This window comes from Cervus canadensis, chromosome 13, assembly GCF_019320065.1.
Source record: "Cervus canadensis isolate Bull #8, Minnesota chromosome 13, ASM1932006v1, whole genome shotgun sequence".
Classification (NCBI taxonomy): Eukaryota; Metazoa; Chordata; class Mammalia; order Artiodactyla; family Cervidae; genus Cervus; species Cervus canadensis.
This window is the reverse complement of record NC_057398.1, coordinates 36654300-36673252: the sequence shown is the minus strand read 5'-3', so window position 1 is coordinate 36673252 and position 18953 is coordinate 36654300. Positions and strand designations below refer to the sequence as shown.

Here is an 18953-nt window from a genome sequence, read left to right as displayed (position 1 = left end):
CAGGTAGACATTTGTAAGCCCCAGCAGTATGCACTTATGGAGACCAGCCCAGGCCCAGGATGCCAACTCATCCTCCCCCAGTCCACACGAATTGACTAATCACCGGTCCTTATTGAGCATGTCCTCTGTGCCAGGCTGTGTGCTGCATATGCCCTTATGACAACTCAATGCCATAAGTGCTATTAGCATTCCCCCTTTTTGTCCCCACTTTTTATAACCACTTTATTGAGGTGTAATTCACATGCCAAGTGTACAGTTCAGTGGTTTTTAGTATATCCACAAGGTTGTGCCACCATCACCAGGATCTAATTTTAGACTATTTCCATCACCCCAGAAAAAAAAAAAAGCCGGTGCTTATTAGCAGTCACTCTCCATTCTCCCCGACCCTCAGCCCTAGGCAATCACTAATTATTATTCACTTTGATGCTGAGGAAATGGAGGCTCAGAGAGGGTCAGTGATTTGAGTGAGGTTACACAGCTGGTGAGAGATGGAACTGGAGTTTGAACCCAGGGAGTGGAACTCAGGTGCCTGTACTCCATGCGGGACTGCCTGATGTCCTGGCTGCCCCGACACACACAGGTGCCCTACCAGATGTTTCTAACAGCATGGGCTCAGGCGTGTATGAGCACTATCCGAACACGTAAGCCCAGGTGGCAACACGCATGTCTCTCCCCAGGTACACTTGCAATTCCACATAGAAAAATTCACACCCCACAGAAGGACAGCCAACCCCCGCCCCCTTCTCTCCCAGCCAAGCTCCTGGAGGGGAGGGGTTGGCACAGGGGCTGACAGCAAGGGAGCCAAAGTGGCCAGTGAGACCTGGGTGGTTTGGAGCTTTAAAATGAAGAATACCCATTATCTCCTGTAGCTGATAATTGTAACTGAAATAAAATGCCAACACAACATTCCAGAACAGGTCCCTGCCCAGATTGGGGCCACAGGCTGGGCCGTGCCCCCGGGGGCAAGGTAGCAAACTCAGTTCCCTACATCGTACTTTCTCTGTCTTTTCTTCTCTTTCCTTCTGTCTCTTTCTCACTCTCTTTTACTTCTACCCGGGTTTCCCTTTCCCTTTTTCCCCCTCCCACCTGCCTCTTTCTTCTCCACACACCCGCTTTCCCACCCTAAAACTAAAAAAAAAAAAAAAACCTTTTGTGACCCTACTTCTGCACTTGAGAAATTAGGGAATTAATGTGAAACTGTTACTGTTCTGATAAGAGATACATGCAAGGATGAGAGACAAAGGGGAAGAGAGAGAATGAGTCTGTTGGATTTGGTTTGGGGTTTTTTTTCCTCCTTCTTCCCTCTCCCTCCAAAGCGGAAGATCCGGCCGGGCCAGTTTGGATATTTATTAAGAAAAAGCCAAAGATAATTAACTTTTTTGTTTTTGTTTTGTTTGCGGGTGCCTCCCCTGCTGGCACTCCTGACTGCCTGGCAAATTAAACCTGCTCCCTGCTCCCGGGAGCTGGGCTGCCAGCAACTCGGCTACTGCCTGCCCTGAACCTGCCGGGCCCGGCGGCTGCCCACCCGGCCACCCACCTTGGGGTGGAGATCTAGGGTCACTTTATGCTACCACCGGTGCCACCCCTCCAGGCTCTTCTGACTCCAGGAGCAGCCTCAGAGAGTGGGGTAAGTGGCCTGGGATGGCGGGGGGTGAGAGAGGAGGGCCTACTATTGGGGTTATGGCCAGCACTTCCCTAAAAGGAAATGGGGGTGAAAGAGTGAGCTCTCCCATGGGGCAAGGGTAGTCCTTCTGGCCAGTTAAGCCGGTTGGCTTCCCAGAAGAGGGAAAGAACAGGGAATGAGCTGGAAGTGCAGGGAGAGGCCAGATTTGGGCCACGTCCATCCCCGGCTCTTCTCCCAGAAGGCTGGTACACTGCCAGGGCCCATGGCTCCTGGGAATGCTCTGGAGAAGGCTGGGGGCCACAGGACCATCCCATGATGTCTGGCCACCCTGGGCATCAGGCCCCGTCCTCCTCTCACATCTGACCCAGTTCAGGCCATCTGGGGACCCGGCCGGGTGCCTAGAGAGCCGGCACCTGGGTCAGAAGCTGGCTGCCTCTGGTCTGCTGCCCCAGAACTGTGCAAAGCCCTGAGGCCAAGCTGTGACCTGGGCCCAAGCCATGTCCGTGAGCCAAGAAGGTGGCACTTATAGACCTCATTCTCAGTGGGGGACAAAGTTGAGGGCATCTGAGGAGCCAGGACAGTCAGTGAGGAGGCGGGTCCTCTCCAGGGCCCGGCCCAGCCCTGATGCTTGGGGGTGGAGGTGTGCGTTGCCCCTCTGCTAAATTAATATGCCTCAGCCCCTTCCCTGACAGGGCCCTCTCCCCTGCCCCCCAGCTTCGTCCTGAGCCCGGCAAGAAGGCATCAGTGCGTGCGGTCCCTCCAGGTAGGGAACCTGCTCTGGAGCTGGGCACAGAGAGGAGGGCATCTTCCAGGGATTTTGCTGGCCCCCTTTTTTTTTCTCTGAAATATAAGGATGTGCAATTTTTTTGGTTTCAATTTAGCATTGGAGAATTTTATAATTTAGTAATTAAAATCTCTGATAGGCTTTAGAAATTGCGGCTAATTGAATTTAATGGGAAGATGATTTTCAATTTTATTTGATTACCGGGACCCCTGGCATCGGTATTTATGGGAAAAAAATGGGAAATGTGCTGTGTGGGCTAAGATGGCATAATTGAATTAGGGATAATCGGATTTCTCCGTCATGAATTTCACTATAATTTTCCTATAATTTTCCATTAGATATCTAGTTTACAAATATTCACAAAGAAATGAAGCTCTTTCGGAATGGAGATTGCTGGCTAACAGGATTACGGGGCCGAGCGTGCGGCGGCTCTGCCAGCCCCTAAACCGCCATAATGCGTTCCTTGTATCTGCCTTACATTTAGCTTGAGCCCGGCCTCATCCCCTGGCCCTGCTGGGCCTCCCTGCCCTTTGTTTCCTCTTCATCCCGTCTGCCCTCGGCCCTGACACCGAAACCATCCAGGGCCCAGGACCACTCTCACCCAGTCTCAGGCCATCCCCATGCCCTGCGCCACAGCGGCCAGGCTCTTCCCTCTGTCCCCACCATCCTTCCCGTCCACACTTTGCTGACTTAGGGCTCTTTCTGACACTCTTCCACCATCCGCCCGGGGAGGGCACGCACACGCGGGCACACGGGCTCCCTCGCAGGTGTGAACATGCTGGCTCACAGGCGCACACAGTCGTCTGGCCAAGGCTCTAGTGCCCTGGCCCAGTCTTCTCAGAGGGAACCAGTTTATTGGGATCGTGGGGTGGGGTGCAAGAACAAAAGGAGCTTTGTTCAAGTTTATGTGAAAGTTACGAATTCAAAATGAGGGCAGATAAAGCATGAGATACCTGGTGTGTAAACAGGCTGCTGAGTGAGAAGGCCCCGGGCTCGGGAGGGAGAGAAAACGAGTGGGCAAACCGGGGATGCGAGGGCGCTGGGAGCCGTCGAGGGAACCTTCCCCGGGGAGAGCTGACAGGCTTCTCAAGACCCCTGTGAGGGGCCCAGTGGGTGGCATGGCTGTGTAGGGCTCCTCGTTTTCCCTTGGGGGTGGGGAGCATGAGGAGGAGCCGGTGGCTCCAGGCCCAGGGCCTTGAGACCAGGAGGAGCTGTGGCTTTGGGCTTTCCATCCCCGGAGCCCTGGGCACAGAAACTGTGGCCTGGCCTCAGGGTTACAGGGGTGTTACCACATCAGGGTTCTCAAGGCAAAATGGGCCATAGGCTCAGAGGTGCCAGAGTCCTGGGCCTCTCCCCTTCACACAAAGGGAAAGAGAGATCCGGGGACCCCGCCGTGACACGGCCTGTGACTCACTTCCATGACCTCAAAGCCTCAGCCTTCTCAGGTCTCAGATCATAACATGCCAGGATGGCCTCATTTTCTGTGTGTCTCAGGAAGGAAGGCCCCTCACTCTTGGGCAGCGCTTTTTATGCCGGCAGTAGCTGATGGGGGCCATCATCTTGGCAGGGCTGAGGCTCCCTGGGCTGTTCCCGCCTCCGTCTACTACTGGCTGTGCTTGGCGGGAGCCCCTCTAACCCACCTTGCCTGATCCCCCTTCCTTCCAGCTCTCTCAGTTCTACCCTTCAGCCATTCCTCTCCAGCCTTGGTCCACCAGAGGTCCAAAGTTATTGTGCAGCCAATCCTATCGGCCCTGTGGTGGGTAATTGGCAGGCAGGCCCTTCCAGGCCCTGACCACCATCCTTAGAAGCCCAGAAGGACATTCATAGGCAGCCTATAGGCCATGTGGGCCATATACGCAGGGAGCTCCCCATAGGTGCATATTTCAAATGCAGCCAGAAATTCCCCTTTCACCTCTATGTCTTCAGGCTTCTGTCTACATCACAGTTGCCCACATCAGGAAGCAGCCAGTCAGACTGGGATTTGGGTTGGGCTGCTTGCTGTTACAACCCAAAGCTATAAGCCTTGTTTTGGGGAGTCAGGGGTGGGAGGACCCAGAGGCACGTGTGTACCCCAGAGCAGTCCTGGAAGCTGCAGTGCCCTCTCTGAGATCCTGTGTGGGGAGCAGAACCTTGTGGCCTCACTGCTTGATTGCCCTGTGCCAGCAACATCTAGGAAACACTGAGCTTGGTTTGTTTAAGGAGCTCTGGTCACTTATTCAAGATTTTAGGGCTGGGGTACCCTCAGAGCTCTTGGGCCTCTCCAGCTATTCATCCTCAGTAATGATGGGGCAGACCTGAAGGGTAAAGTTTGTGTGACCACCAGGGATGGGGGTTGCCAAGAAGGCATCAAGGAGGGCAGTCAGATGGGGAAGCAATGCTAACCTCCCTGTGAGGCCACTTGGAACTAAAGTGCAATTTTTAAAAAAAAGAACAAAAATAAGGGGAAAGTGGGAGAATCAGTAGATAGTTAAACTCCCTGACATCTTTGCCCCAAGGTCTCCCTAGGTCCCTCCCTTTGCAAAATAGAAATATTGCAAAAATAATCCAGCGCCATTTTGCTGAACTTTGCCCAAAGAACAGAGAGCAGAAAGCCTGGGCTCCGAGCCCCTCATTGAAGTGTGGCCTCCCCTGAAACAGGATAGGGGAAGAAGGTAGCAGGCTGGGTGCAGGAGGGCCCGAGGGAGAGCTGGGGACAGTGAAGTCCAGGTGTTTCACCTGCAAACCCGCCAGCTTCCTGCTCACCTGCCTGCTTCCTTCCTCGCCCTGCGCCCCCCCCCCCACCCCCGTGGGTAACCTAGGTGACTAAAATTGAAGGCATCTCAACATATCTGGCTACAGCGGGAACTTCTGGGGACAGAAGGACCCACCAACGTGCTTTCTCTGAGGGTGAAAAGAGGGCAAGGAGAGAACAAGTTGCCTGGTCCAGCGATGAACTGGCAAACTGGAAATGTGGCGATGTCCGAGGGGGCAGGCGGCAGGAGGCTGGCTCCTCGGCAGAGGGTTGTCTGGGCCCTGTCTGCCCGGGCCCTGCATGGGGTGTGGCGGAGGCAAGAGGCCGGGTTGGAAACCCAAGTGACAGCGCGGATCCGTGGGGTGGGCGCTCCTAGGACTCGTAGCCAAGGCGGGGTGAGAGAGGAGATGCTGCCCCGGCGGCTGGGCCGGGGGCTGAACTTCCGGCAGCAAGAGGAGCAGGACGGTCCCGAAAGCAGAGACGTAGAGGGGACCTGGGTAGACCAGGGATCGGGGTGGTGCCAGGGTGCATTTAAATGCAAAGTCAAACCGAAGTGGTGGAACCTCGGGGGTCCCTGCACTCGTGAAGCCTGCGGGGGGCCACGGTGTGCGAAACAGCGCGAGCCGCCGCGCGTGTTCCGCGGGACACCCAGGCCCACCGCCCCCGAGTCTTTTCTCCTCGGAACTAAAAAACACCACTGACAACAGGGATGGGGGAAGAAAGAAAGCCCCTGGTACCCCGCACCCCAAACCCGAGGGGCGCGCGAAGGGGGAGCCGCTGAGTAAGGCTCAGTAGGCGCGACCCCGCGGCGCTCACACCTGCGCCCGCCCGCGCCCAAAAGTTTGCTCGGCCGCGCGCGCCACGAGCCTTGGCCGGCCGGCGCCGGGGAGGGAGTCCGCGCGCGGCCGCCATCGAGTCCGCTCGCGGGGCCGGAGCGCAGAGGGGAGCGTGCGAGCGCGCGCCCGCCGGCGTCCGGCCAGAGTTGGCGAGGGGGCGCGAGAGCGGGCCGCCGGCTCCTCTCGGACCGCCGAGCCCCCGCCCGCCTCCCCGCTCCCGCCCGTCCCCGGCCGCCGAGTCCCCGCCTCCCTCCTCCCTCCTAAGTCTAAGGTTTGGGCAATCGCTGAGCCAGTAAGGCTGGCCGCCCGGGCCGGTGCGCTGAAGCCGCGCGCGCTCGCGCTCGCGAGCGGGCGCCGGGCGGGGGCGCGCGTGTGAGCAGCGCGCGCGCGCGTGGGGCGGGAGGGGGGAATCAGACGGAGGCGCGCGTGAGGGAGCGGGCGCGGGGCGGGCGAGCGCGAGCCCATTCACTCCAGCATCCCAGCGGGCGGGCGCGCGCGGGCGCGCGGGCGCGGGCGGGCCGAGCTCTGCTCTTTCACCTGCCGGGGCGGCGCGGGCCCGGCCTGGAGGAGGCGGCGCCGCGGCCGCCCTGCCAATCACCTCGGCGCCTGGCAGCGCCCCCGGCCGCTCCCGCCCGCCCGCTCCCTCCTGCCAAACTGTTACCCTGAGTGTTACCGTCAGGAGCAATGACATCAGGGCTTTAAAACAACTTGTTATTCGGGGAGTAATCAGTTGCAATTAGGCATTAATTAAGTATTATGAAAGTTGATTATTTAAGTGAATTCGGCTTTCGACTCTCCGACTATGGTGAGTACCGGAGTGGGGCGGGGGAGGGCAGGGGGCGCCGCCGCGGGGCTCCGACCCGGGCGCTGGGCGGGGGGCGCGGCGCGGCGCGGCTGGGCGGGGCGGGGGCGGCGGGTGCCTAGCCCGGCCGGGCGCGGACGGGGGCGCCCCTCGGCTTCGCGGGCCGGCCGGGACCCCAGACCCGGGCCGTGTCTATAAATAGTTTCTCTTTTAGTTTAATAAAGTCGAGAGCGGCGAGGAGCTGCTTTGAGTGTGCAATGCCGGAGCGCGAGAGCCAGCGGGGCGGGAGGGAGAAACTTTCGCTCTGCCTCTGGGTCCCGGTTCTCAGCGCTCCCCTAGTCCCGGGGACTTGACCGCCCCTCGATGGGGGGAGGGTGCGGGGAGCCGAGGGGGGAGGCTGGGGTGGGAAGTGGGGGACACTGCGAGAGACTAAACAGATTTCTTTTCTTTCCTCTTCTTTTTTTGGCGATCCTTGAAGAGTTTGGGACCAAAGAGAGGAGAATGGATCTTGGTACAGGTACCGGCCGGTGGGAACCAGGGGGTGGCTCTTTCACTTTTCTTTCGGTTCTTTTACGGAAGTTATTATTTTTAGCCCAATGAGGTAGCAGCTGAGCAGGGGGTGGGGGCTGGCCTGGAGAGGGTCTGATGCCGGCTGCGCTTCTCGCCCTGGTTTCTGGATTGCGAGGCTTCTGATGATATTATTGTTATTATTTGTTACTTGCTTAGTGACTGTGACTAATTTGATGCTTGTCATTATGAAAGAACAGAGAGGAGCGGGAGCTGGGGGGCACCGAGAGAGAGGATTTAGGGGTTTTTTGTGGGGTTTTTTTTTTTTTTTTTTGTTCTCCGTGTTTTTTGAATGGCTGCGTGTTTTTTCTGTACCTTTTTTTTTTTCCCCAGGAAAGATCTCTATGTGTCTGGCTGTGGGGTGTGTGTTTTTATTTTTTTAGTGGGGGGGTTGGTTTAGTTTTTGAAAGCAGCGTCCTGTTGGGAAAGGTGGTTAGTCTGGTTTCAGGGCGACTGTCTCAAGGTAAAGGAATTTAATTTATTTGGGACAAGGCCGTGTCGGATGAACAAGCTGCTTATTATGGCTAATGAGTGTTTTTCACCTGAGAACCCGTGGGATGAGGCGGCTGTTATCAGTTCAAAGTGAGGGGCCCGGGACTCGCTCCGATCCCCCTTAGCCCCCACCCTGGGAGAGGGTAGACCAGACAGACTACTCAATTTGGACGTCTGGGTTTTGGGGTGCCTAGCATGGCACCTAGTTTAGGGTTCCAGATAGCATAGTGCTGGCCTGGAGCAGAGTTTATCCTGAGATTTTGGTGTTTTATTGGTTTTAATCAAATTGTATAAACACTTCTTTTCCGATCTGAGTCTAGAATGATGGTTTACTTTAAATTCCTCAAGACTTCCCATTAGCCCTCTGTATTGAAATGGAATTTTGACCAGGACCCTCACCCTAGGCACTGTCTTCTTCCTAAATGTTTTTAAATCTGTGCTAAACAGGTTGATAATTCCTGGAGATTGATCTCTGAACCCTTCTGTTTCATTTATGGAAGGTGGTATGGGTCAGAGTTGTTGTTTATAATGGCCCAAGTCCATGGCATTGCCCCTTGGGACAACATTTGACCTTTTGAAGTCAAAAGGGAGGCAGCACTGGGGGACCCAGTGACAGGACATGGCGGCTGGCGTTGGGAAGGAGGGAGATGTGTTTGTGGGGGAGGGAGTATTAAGACTGTGTTCCGCCAGGTGTGATCTTGGTGAATCCCATGTGGATGTCCACACGACCTCTGTGCCCAGGAAGGGTGTGACACCCCCTGCTGGGCAAAGTGGTCAAGGTGTGTGAGGCCAGGGCTGCCACCCTGCCCCTCCCTGCCCTTCCCCCCCACGGAGAAACAGCCCGCCCCCACCTCTAATCAAGTGTCTCATCAACTCCCTCTCAGGCCCCACCCCTTTTCTTTAGAAACAGGGGGCCCCCACCCATCCCAGCTGAGAAGCAGACCTTATAGATGGACCAGTGGTGGTAATGCACTGCTCCCTAACTCGGGGCAGATGATCCTGGGCTTGTGGGTGGGCACAGGGGACCCAGGCATTATTCAGCTGGAAGTTGGGCCCCCTTCATCTTCCTTCTTCCAACCCCGATGGCAGCTGGAGCTGGCGTCCATCCTCCCCCCTACATCAGCCTGCTCTTGGGGCACACTTCAGAGCCCTTCCATAGAGTATCCCCAACTGGAGAGAGGGCCTGCTGGGCCTGTGGGTGGCAGAATCTCTTGCCGCACTGACTTGTCCCTGCACTCTAGGGACAGAATCTGGGAACTTTTCCTGGAAGTTAGAAGGGCCCCTGAGGTCAGCAGGTCCCTCCCGTAGCTGGAGCAGGGCACTCTCAGCAGGACCCAGGCCTCGGCTCTGGCTACTCAGTGAGGGGAGGTCCAGGGTGTCAAAGTTCTGACTGTTTCCTGGAGAAGTCATCTGGTGATACCATCTCAGCTTTTTCTTTGAACTTGGAAGTTTCACTTAATCTCAGGACTTCAGAAGAAAAGCACTTTTTCCCCTCTTCACAAAAAAAGGGAAGCAGGTGGGAACTCTGAGATCCCCTCTGAGCCTGTCTCTGGGCTCATTCCGTCTCATCTTTCGTCGACTTCTTGAATGTACTTCTGCTCACAGCCAAGGCCAGGGGCCTCATTTCTGCCCTGGGCTCTTTTCTGGTGTGGTGAGGGGCTCTCTTCTTTGAGGCCATCACCGGCAGCTAGCACTGTACAAGACTGGAGACATGGGCCCCAAAGGGTTGCTGGCACCAGGGACCCAATAAACATCAGATCGTGGATTAACATCACCTCCAGCCTCGGACAGGTCTAGGGAAGCACTCCAGCCATAAGTAACTCAGTGGTGGGAGAACCATGGCTTCACCCCAGGGGTACCTCAAGCAGGACTTCAAGGGCCTCGGGGACCATGTCGATCCCTTTTCTTCCACCATAGTTCAGCCAAGGGCTGGATCAATCTGGACGTCTTTAGCAATAAAAAATGCCGATGTCGTCCTAATTCACCAGGCCCCGAGATGACAGCAAATTTACATTTTTTAATTAAACTAGCAGCCAGTTTTTATGAGAGGGGGTTGGGTTATGCAAATCAAATGGTTGTGTACGGAAGATTAGGAGAGTTTGGGAATAAATTCCACAAATGCTAATAAAAAAAAAGAGAGAGGAAAGAGAAAGAAAGGGAGGGAGGGAGGAGAGAGAGGAAGAGAGGAGGACATAGTTCCATTAGGCCCTTTTAGAGTGATTTCCCTGGGGGAGGGAGCCAGGAGGGGGAGGGGAGGAAGAAGGAAGCTTTCAGACACAGGTGAATCCAGGCTGCATTTGGGAGGCTCCCCAGGATTAGGCCCCACTAGGCTGATTCCCAGGCCCTGAGAAAACCTGGAGGCCCGGGTGAAAATGATTTTGAAACAGCGGTTAAGCTTTGAGAAGAAACTCGTGCCCTTGATTCTTGAGGATCTAGTTGTAAGTGCCCCCCATCTCCCTAGGGAGATCCTGAGAAGATGGGGAGGGGCTCTCCAGGGCTGGAGCTGTCCATCAGAGGACCCAAGGTGGACTCTGCCAAGTAAAGGGCAAAATGGGCAAGAGAGCAAGTTCAAAGAGATGACCAGGGACCCCAGCGGGAACCATGAGGGCCAGCACTGCACACTAGGCCCCGTGGCTGTTGCTGTGTCGTCGAGGTGAGTCAGGGGAGGGATCAGTACTACTCACTGAACCAGGCCTGCTTCTTTTTCCCTGGGATCAGCTCAGCTGAGACTCCAGGCCCGGACCCCCTTTCATGGCATACAGACCCCCAACATTGTATGCTGGCCATGGGCTCAGCTGTGGATGAGGCCAGGAGTGATGGGGTCAAGGGAGGCTGAGACAGATTGGCTTAGTAGTCTAGTTCTTAGAGTGGAACAGCGTAGTGGCCATGTGCTTCGAGGATTCACAGTCTCAGGGAAGGAGAGGCAAGGCTGCAGACTTCTCCCAGGCAGTATCTGACCCCAGAGAGCAAAGGCTTCGGCTTCCTGAGCCCAGCCCCTGCTGGGTCTGAGTGTCAGCCCACCGCTAGACTCTCAGGACTGTTGTGAGCCACTGGTTGAAGGCCAGGGCCTTGCCAGGAGTGGAGGCTTCTAGGAACCTTGCTGGCTGTGGTTACACTTTCACCCCGATGTATACTGGGGACTGGGAAGGTTTTTGTGGTGTTTCTGAAGGAAGAGATTCCATGCTGGGCTTGGGGCAGAGCCAGTTGTCCTCAGTTTTCCTTCCTCGAGCCTTTACTTGGCCAGATACACCCACTTGACCAGTCTAAGTTGAGGCCAGTCCCTACCAACTGTCAGGTTGAGCACCGGTTTTGCCAGTTTGCTGCAAGGGGTAGGTGCTTCGGTGCCATCTTGGCAGGAAGGAGCAGTCAGAGCCAAACACAGAATGGGCCGCCTCGGAAGTTGAGGGTTTCCTGGTACCATTCAAGCAGAGGCTGGCTGTGACATTTGGAGGGACACAAGCATCAGATGACCTTTAAGGTCTCTGGTTCTCTGACTCCCAACCTAATTTTGCCGAGAGGGTTCAGTGGGACACCCTGGGAAGGGGTTGAGTGGACCTGCTGTTCGTAAGAAAGCATTTGAGAGAGGCAGCTGCGGGTTGTGAAGTGGCCCCTTGAACCAACCCCGGCACTAGTTGGTGATATCAGAGCATTACTCTGGATCAAAAGCCTGGCGTAGCCATTCTCCTCCAACAGGAGACAGAGGCAGTGAGGGCAGGTCTGAAGGAGCCCTCGGGGGACACCATCCCAGGCCCTTCTTCCCTTTGGGATCAACCAGACGAACCCATTAAGTCTCCCCTCTAAGAAGGACACTGGGGCCAGTTAGTCAGTCCTCTCTGGGCTGGTCTTCCCCCATCCCCCACAGCCGAGGAATCTGGCCGAGTTGCAGCTTGGATTTTTTTATGATGGAAAAATAAAATAAATGGAGGCACCTTTGGAGGGCTGAGTCACGCAGCAGCATCTCCTCATTAAAGTTGCTGCCCCTGGCTCGAGTCCCTGGGCAGGGGATGGGGTGGGGCCCCGGAGGCTCTGGGCCCAGACTCTTCCTAGACCTGGCAGGTTAGTGATGCACCCACCCCCGCTCGGGCAGCCTCCTCTGCCTGGCCCAGCATTCTTAGAATATAGTCAGGCCACTTCTTCACACACAATGCCCCCCCTGCTCCCCACCCCCAATGCCAGCCCCCAAGGCGTGCCCTTTACACTGCCCTCCCTGCACTGGTTTTCAAACCTTGACCACCTGGTGCCGCCACACCTCCTCCTGCTCCTCCTTTTCCTTCTCCTCCTCATCATCTTCTGGGGGGGAAGGAAGTTGCTCTGTAGTAATTACAGCCTGTGGGTCCCCACGGCAGGCAGCAGCTGTTCCGGGGTAGCTGGGCCAGGGTTCAGGAGGAGGAGACGGAGGTGGAGGAGGGCTCGTGGTCCCAGGGAGCGGAGGGGGAGGGGGCCGCTTCTCGGGGATGGGTTGGGACAGGGGCAGCTTGGTGGTCCAGCGCTCACCCCTCTGGCTGCCTGATTACGGCGTAGCATCCTCATAACCCCGACTCACCAGGACATACTGACCCCCAAAGGGGAGGACACCCCAGGCAGGTAGTGGGGCCTGCAGTTCTTAGGAAGCACTGGGGAGCACCCGCTGTAGGAGCTGCAACAATGAAGGCCACCTGGTCCTTCCCAGGTTTCTGGGGTCTGCCTGGTGGAGGGAGACAGGTGTGTTTCCCTGTCCCACCAGGCAGAGGAGCACCCAGGGAGCTTTGTGAAGGAGTGGCCTTTGAACTTGATAAAGGATGGGAGGTATTGGGACAGATGGAGATAGGCAGACGATGTTTCCTGCGTCACCCACACCTTCCAGACTTCCGCCAGTCCCTTGCCTCTCTTGCCGCGAACTCCTCACTCCCCTCGCCCTCTCTCCTCCCCCAACCTGAAGAGCAGAACTCTTGCTTCCCGTTGTGCAACCATAGTTTTCTGCCCTTTTTGGCCCAGGCCGCCCAGCTCCCTAAAGCCAGGCCCTCCTGCCTACCTTCTTACCCCTCCCCCTTTGCAGCCTCACACCCAGTTGGCCCTGGAAGGAGATAAGAGATCAGAGCTTGGCCAGGGGCCTGCTGCTCTGAGGATCTGGTTATACCCATGACATTGGTGTGTCAGCGCAGCACTCAGACTACTGTACCTTCCCCCAGGAGGCCAAGGCCGGGAGCCCTGCCTTCTGCTGCTGCTGCTGCTCATAATGGTGACCATTAGAGTTAGCTCGGCATCCCCGTCTCCTCCAGCGCGTGGTCCAGGGCCGACCCTGTGCCTTCCCACCGTTAGTGCTGGTGGAGTGGGTTGATTGATGTGCCTCTCCAGGTTCTGAGCCGGGGCAGCAGGAGGTGGGGAGGAAACACTTGGCTGATTGCCTTGGGACCTGGGCTTTGGCTCCTCCAGAGCTTTCTAGGCCTGGTTTACAGGAAGGAGTGGGGCTGGGATGAGGGATGACATGAGGGGGAAAGTGGGCATGAGAATGAAGACAGGCAGCAAGTGGTTGACAGGGGCCCCATTAGCTGCTAGCCATGACCATGGTTTGGGGTGGGGAGGTCACACACCCACAGTCTGCTGCCCTGGAGGGGACCGGGGGCAGTGGCCAACGGAGGGTCCGAGACTCTCCTCTGCCTCCTCCCTTGCCTGTCTCTGGTTCTCCCCAGCAGAAAGCTCACTGTGGCATGTCCGTCTTCTCTAGGTCCTGCCCCGCAGGCCCAGGACCCCTCCAGCTGGGTGGATGCAGTGCCTGGAGTGAGGCCAGAAAGCAGGGGTGGCATGTACTAAGGCCCACCCCACACCCTTCTGCCCCTGGCGTGGTGGTTTCGGCTGCTCCTGTGCTGGCTCTGGGGTCTGTTCTTGGCTTCCCACGGGGTCCCTCCTGGGGGCTCTTCTGGCCAGTGCTGAGGGGTTAAGGAATCCTGCCTACTGTCAAGAAGGCCCTCTCGTGTTGCCTTCCACCCTGAGGTTTTGTGGGAGCAGGTTGGCCCAGCGGAGGCACAGACACGTGGCGTGGCTCCAAAGACCAGGGGTTCTCGGAGGAGACCTTCCCAAGTTGAACTTTGGCCTAGGTTGGCTTTTTCTTCTAGAGCTTTCTCCAGGAACTCAGGGACCCCAGGGGGGGCGGTGGGGGACGATGCGGCATGAGAGCTGGAGATGCACTAGATGGGAGAAAGTGCCCAGTGAGAAAGTCGGAGGCATCCAGGAAGTCAGCGGGGAGAGAATTCTAGAGCTTTATGTCACCAGGCAGTGCATCTCCTCCTTGGCGATGATCTTTATCTCCTCTCGGCCTGTGCCTTCGTCCTCGCCACCCCTTCGGCCCAAGAGCGCAGGGCCCAAGGCCAGCTAAGGAGGGCTGCCTGGGAGATCCGGGAGCCTGAGGAAGGGACGGGCCAGGTGCCACACTGTCCAGCAGGGGGCGCCTCCTGGTTCTGCCCCAGTTCAGGGACAGGGACGTTGGTCCCCAGTCTGGTCCAAGCCTTCCAGCCATGGGTGGGGGAGGAGGAGCCTGCCCTCCCCACCCCCCAGAGGTTCCTTGGCTGAGTTTGTTTTGCCAGGGTGACCTGTTTAATCATCTCATTTTCTGGTGGCCGTTTATTCCTCGTTTCCACGGTTACGGCCCCATTAAGGGGAGAAGCAATAAGGCAGCGAGTCAAACAGGTAATAAAAACATTAAAGCCCATGTGCACTGAGGGAGGGCGGGCGGGTGGGCAGGAGCTCAGCGAGGTGAGACTGCCCAGGGAGAAGCAGAGGTGAGAGGCCGCCTGGCCTCGCCCCCCAGAGGCCCCCGAGAGAGCTCCTGGCGGGGGAAACAGAGGGCCGCTGCCCACACCCCTGCCTCTGGGCCATGCCCTTTGGGGGCCAGGACCCGGTGCTCGTGCAGAGCCATCCCCAGCCCTTGGTCCCCTGGCAACAGGCTCTATGTTGGGAGGTAAAACAGGAAGGAGAAAAGTGAGAGAGCGCGACAGAAGCCTCCCCCAGGAGCTGGTTGTGTGACCTGCTCGCAGGCCCCACCTCACCCTCCCTGGGTGGGGGTAGGGGATGATTTCTGACATTGTTTCCAGCTCTAGAACTTTTTTTTCTGCCAACTTTATCAGAAAGCATATTTGTGGTGAGTGCTGCTAACAGGGCCAGTCTGGTGAGTAAATATTCCTGGTGTGGACAGCCCTGCGACCTTGAGAGGGACGAGCCCGGCAGGGGGGCCAAGGGCAGGTAGGGCGAGGAGGCCAAGTGGCCCTGCTGCTGGGTTGGGGGGGGGTGCCTTCCGAGGACGGGTGAGGGGGCCCCCCGGGGTCCAGTTTGTCCCCAGCAGCTCGGGCAGTGGCTGAGCCAGGTGACCATCCCGTCGGAGCTGGGCCTGGAGCCCTTGTGTTTCTCCCCGGAGGCCGGGCTGGCAGGTTCTCCCGTGGCTCCATGGAGAGGCTGCCCTCTCCCCCTCCCTCCCTCTCGGAAATGGCAGCTGAAAGGAAAGAAGGAAAGTCAGCCACTGAGCCGGGCCGCGTGCCTCCCTCCCGGGGCCTCCGCCCTGGGAGGCTCCTGAGCGTCCCCGCCCCACTTGAGGTTGACGAGTGAGCAGACTGGGTCAGTGGGGCTGACCGGAGGGGAGAGGGAGAGGCTGGCCAAGAAGGGGAGGGCGGGGAGCAGCGGTGCCTGTGGGTGTCGAGCCACCTGCCCTGCCTGTGGCTCTGAGGTCTGCTCGGGGCATGCTGGCTGGTGAGGACCTCATTTCTTTCTCTCTCCCGTGCGCTGATCCTTTGCAAACTCACAGAGGTCTGTGTTTCCAGTTATTACTTTCAAAGTAGATTTCCGACTGGAGAGGGAGACAGAAAAAGGTCTGGGGAACGGGGGAAACCCTCTGGCTGGGAAGTGTGTCTTGGGAACGGGCGGAGATGAGTTAATATTCCGATCAAACAATTAAAAATAGAAAATGCTCCCGCGGCACCAGCTGCTGAGGCTTTTCAACAACTGTCACCAGTGGGTTCATGGGGCAGGTGGTGCTGGAGAAGAGCGTTTCCACACACACAGTGGTGTGCCCCCCCACTTCCCTCCCAGGACCCAGGCCAGTTGTTTGGGGGCTCCCAGTCCTCCTTGAACTCCTCTCCAGGGCCGGGAGCCAGGAGTCTGTGCAGCTTCAGGGCTGTGCTTCTCCCCTCCAGGGCCCGGCCGCAGCGGTGAAGTCATTGCCAGATGCCTGGGTAATTGCTTTAAGAATCGAACTTAAAATAAGATGAAAACTTATATTCCTGGGTAAGGAGTAATTTTCCATCGAATAGTAAATTAATGAAAGGATTATACCAGGGAGTCTGGCTGGGAGGCCGTGCTCATCTGATAAATCCAAGTGGCTTGGACAAAACAGCTCTGGACCCTGGGGCTCCCCCGAACCTCAGGCCAGACCCTGCTCCTGGCTCATCTGGGGCTCCACCCTGAACCTATTGACTTGGTGGGGGACACATTCCATGTGTGTTCAGAGTCCACCTCAACGATGGGGACCAGCTTTTCAAATCCCCGAAGTGGAAGGGGCTCAGGTCCTACCTCCCACAGGCAGCGTACCCAGGAGGTGGGGTGCTTGCCTTGACACCCGAGAAGGCGGGGCCTTGGAGAGGTTCCTAGCTGTCACTCCACGTAGTCAGCGATGTGGTGACCACCTGCCCTGGTTTGCCCAGGACTGGAAAAACCCATGTTCTGTGAAGCCCCTGGGGCCTGGAGGCAGGAAGATGGGCTGAGTGACATGGCCCCTCCCTCAGGGTCCTGGAGAGCCTGAGCGCCTGTGGAATAGTCTCCGTCCAGGCTGGGTTACTTACAACTGTGTGAGCAGGTGTACTCAATCGTGTCTGACTCTTGTCGACCCCGTGAACTGGAGCCCATCAGGCTCCTCTGTCCATGGCATTTCCCAGACAAGAATACTGGAGTAGGTTGCCATTTCCTCCTCCAGGGGATCTTTCTGACCCAGGGATTGAACCGTGTCTCCTCTGTCTCCTGTTCATAACTCGCTCCACCTAAACCTGCCCTGCTCCAGCTCCATGGGCTGTGTTCAGCCACATGCCTGTGGACTCGAGTGGGTGTGCACACGCACCTCCCCTAGCACAACAGGGCACCACCTGAAAACCTCTGCTGGGCATGGGAAAGGTCTTGCAGCTGAGTCCCTAGCCCTCCCCACCCTTTTAACAGTGAGCCCCCTCCTCCCTGGAGAGGATGGGGTGCAACACAGAGTCATGGAAGCAGAAACCCAGTCAGTCTACTCAGTGCCCTCCTTCCGAGAGACTCCAGACACACCACACCGACTATCCATTTCTTCTCAGTTCCCTTGGAGAAAGACACAGGGAGTTGTCCCGTTTCACCAGTGGGGCAACAGGAGGCCCAGAGACACTTAGGGATTTGTTTCCAAATGCAAAGAGATGTGGCTCAGATGGTAAAGAATCTGCCTACAGTGCAAGAGACCTGGATTCGATCCGTGGGTTGGGAAGATCCCCTAGAGAAGGTAATGGCTACCCACTCCAGTATTCTTACCTGGAGTATTCCATGGACAGAGGAGCCTGGTGGCCTCAGTCCATGGGGTTGCAAAGAGTTGGATACGACTGAGTGACTAACACTTTCAAAGGGAGACAGACCCAGGGCTGCCCTTGAGGAAGGGGGCTTCCCTAGGGACAGTTCCAATGGCAGCATGGAGTGCAGTCCTGTTTCAGTCCTCCACTGGGGATGTGGGCCAGGATGGTAACTCTGCTGCCTGACCCACATTCCCAACACCTCCAGGCCCCACCTACATCCTCACTGCAACCTGTGGACACATCCCTGGGCCTGCCCTGCAAGATAAAATGCAGTTGTTGATGCAAATGCATTTTGAACTTTTCGGAGGAAGCCTCCTCTAAAAGCCTCATTACTGCCAATCTCCTGAGAAAGGGGTGCTGCCATCTATTTGCTGGGAAGGATTGAAGGGGAGTTGAAAATATTCTGACTTGTTTCTGTTGGGAATGAACGGACGGGTCGAAGGGCTCTTCAGGAAGAAAGTCTAAATGAATGGGAGTTCTCCTGGGAGGCAGTTGTATGGCTGCATGTTTGTCAGATATGTTTCTGTGTAAACATGGATTTTGCTGGAAGAATGGGAAACCCTTGTTGCTCAGCTCATCACTGGCCCTCATCACTTCTGGAAGTAATGGGGCCACCTTGGGAACTGTACAAGATCGACTTGCTGCTCTGCAGACAGTTGCCCCTGCATGGGGGCTCTTGTCTGGGGACTGGGTTGTTTGTGTAGGTGTTGTCTGAGAGAGGACCCGGCCCCTCGCCTGGTGTTAACCACATCATGCTTTCAGTGGTAGAGAGCAGCCAGGTGTTCTTAGGAAGACTTGTGTTGCTCGAGTGGCCGACTCCACCCTCCCACCCCAGGGGAAGGAATTACGGGGCAGTAGGACTGAGAATTCCTAGTCTAAACAACCCAGCAAAGCATGCTCAGAGAGAGCCAAGCCAGAGCCACAGATGGTGTGATCCGGGATTGTAACTGGAAGGATGGTGGCTTTGAATGTTAGATGTTATGTGGCAGTTGCTGTTCAAGTAGACAGATTGGTGAATTCCAGGCTGCAGGGATCTGAGCGGGTCCTCTTTTATTTCTCTTCTCTTCCACCCGGGGTCAGGGGGTGGGGACAGGAGTGGGTCAAACAGAATGGACAGGCAGCCCTCGAGAGCAGACAGAAGGCAGCAGGAGAAAGGAGTCAGCCTGGAAGCACCCTGGCTCCAGCCACTCAGAACACGTAGTCCATGGCCAGAGGTCCTGGCCCCTTGCTCGGACCATGTGGGTCCCTTTCCCTGGCCCGCCTGTTCAGAAGGGTCACTTTGGGGCTCCTGGGGAGGCCTTCAGCTGGATGACTGATGGAGGTCCTCCCTTGAGGCCCCAGGGGCAGGGCCAAGAAGGAGATGGGGATGTTTTCTGTTTCCGGGTCCCTTGGGGGCCCAGGGGCAGATTGAGACAGGCTCCTTGCAGGGAAGGTGTTAACAAACAGCAGGTGATTAAACATGACAAGCGGTGACATTTCTGTGCAGGGTTCTCGGTCCCGGCAATGCCAAGAATGAAGCTATAAACCCTGACATTTTGTGTTATGCACTGAGAGGTTTTTAATAGACCT

At 56.8% G+C, this 18953-nt stretch overlaps 1 protein-coding gene across 5 annotated transcripts in view; it reads left to right on the top strand.

Annotated features, from left to right (window-relative positions):
• CASZ1 (castor zinc finger 1) overlaps positions 1-18953 on the top strand; it is a 155116-nt gene that overhangs the window by 91927 nt on the left and 44236 nt on the right. For 3 of the 5 annotated variants that reach the window (XM_043485629.1, XM_043485627.1, XM_043485628.1), the window contains one exon: positions 7256-7294. In XM_043485629.1, coding sequence (XP_043341564.1) covers positions 7279-7294 — 16 coding nt within the window. In that variant the 5' untranslated portion in view covers positions 7256-7278. Of the gene's footprint in view, positions 1-6433; positions 6781-7255; positions 7295-18953 lie in introns of those variants that run through there. The other 2 variants (XM_043485626.1, XM_043485630.1) reach the window with 2 other exon arrangements.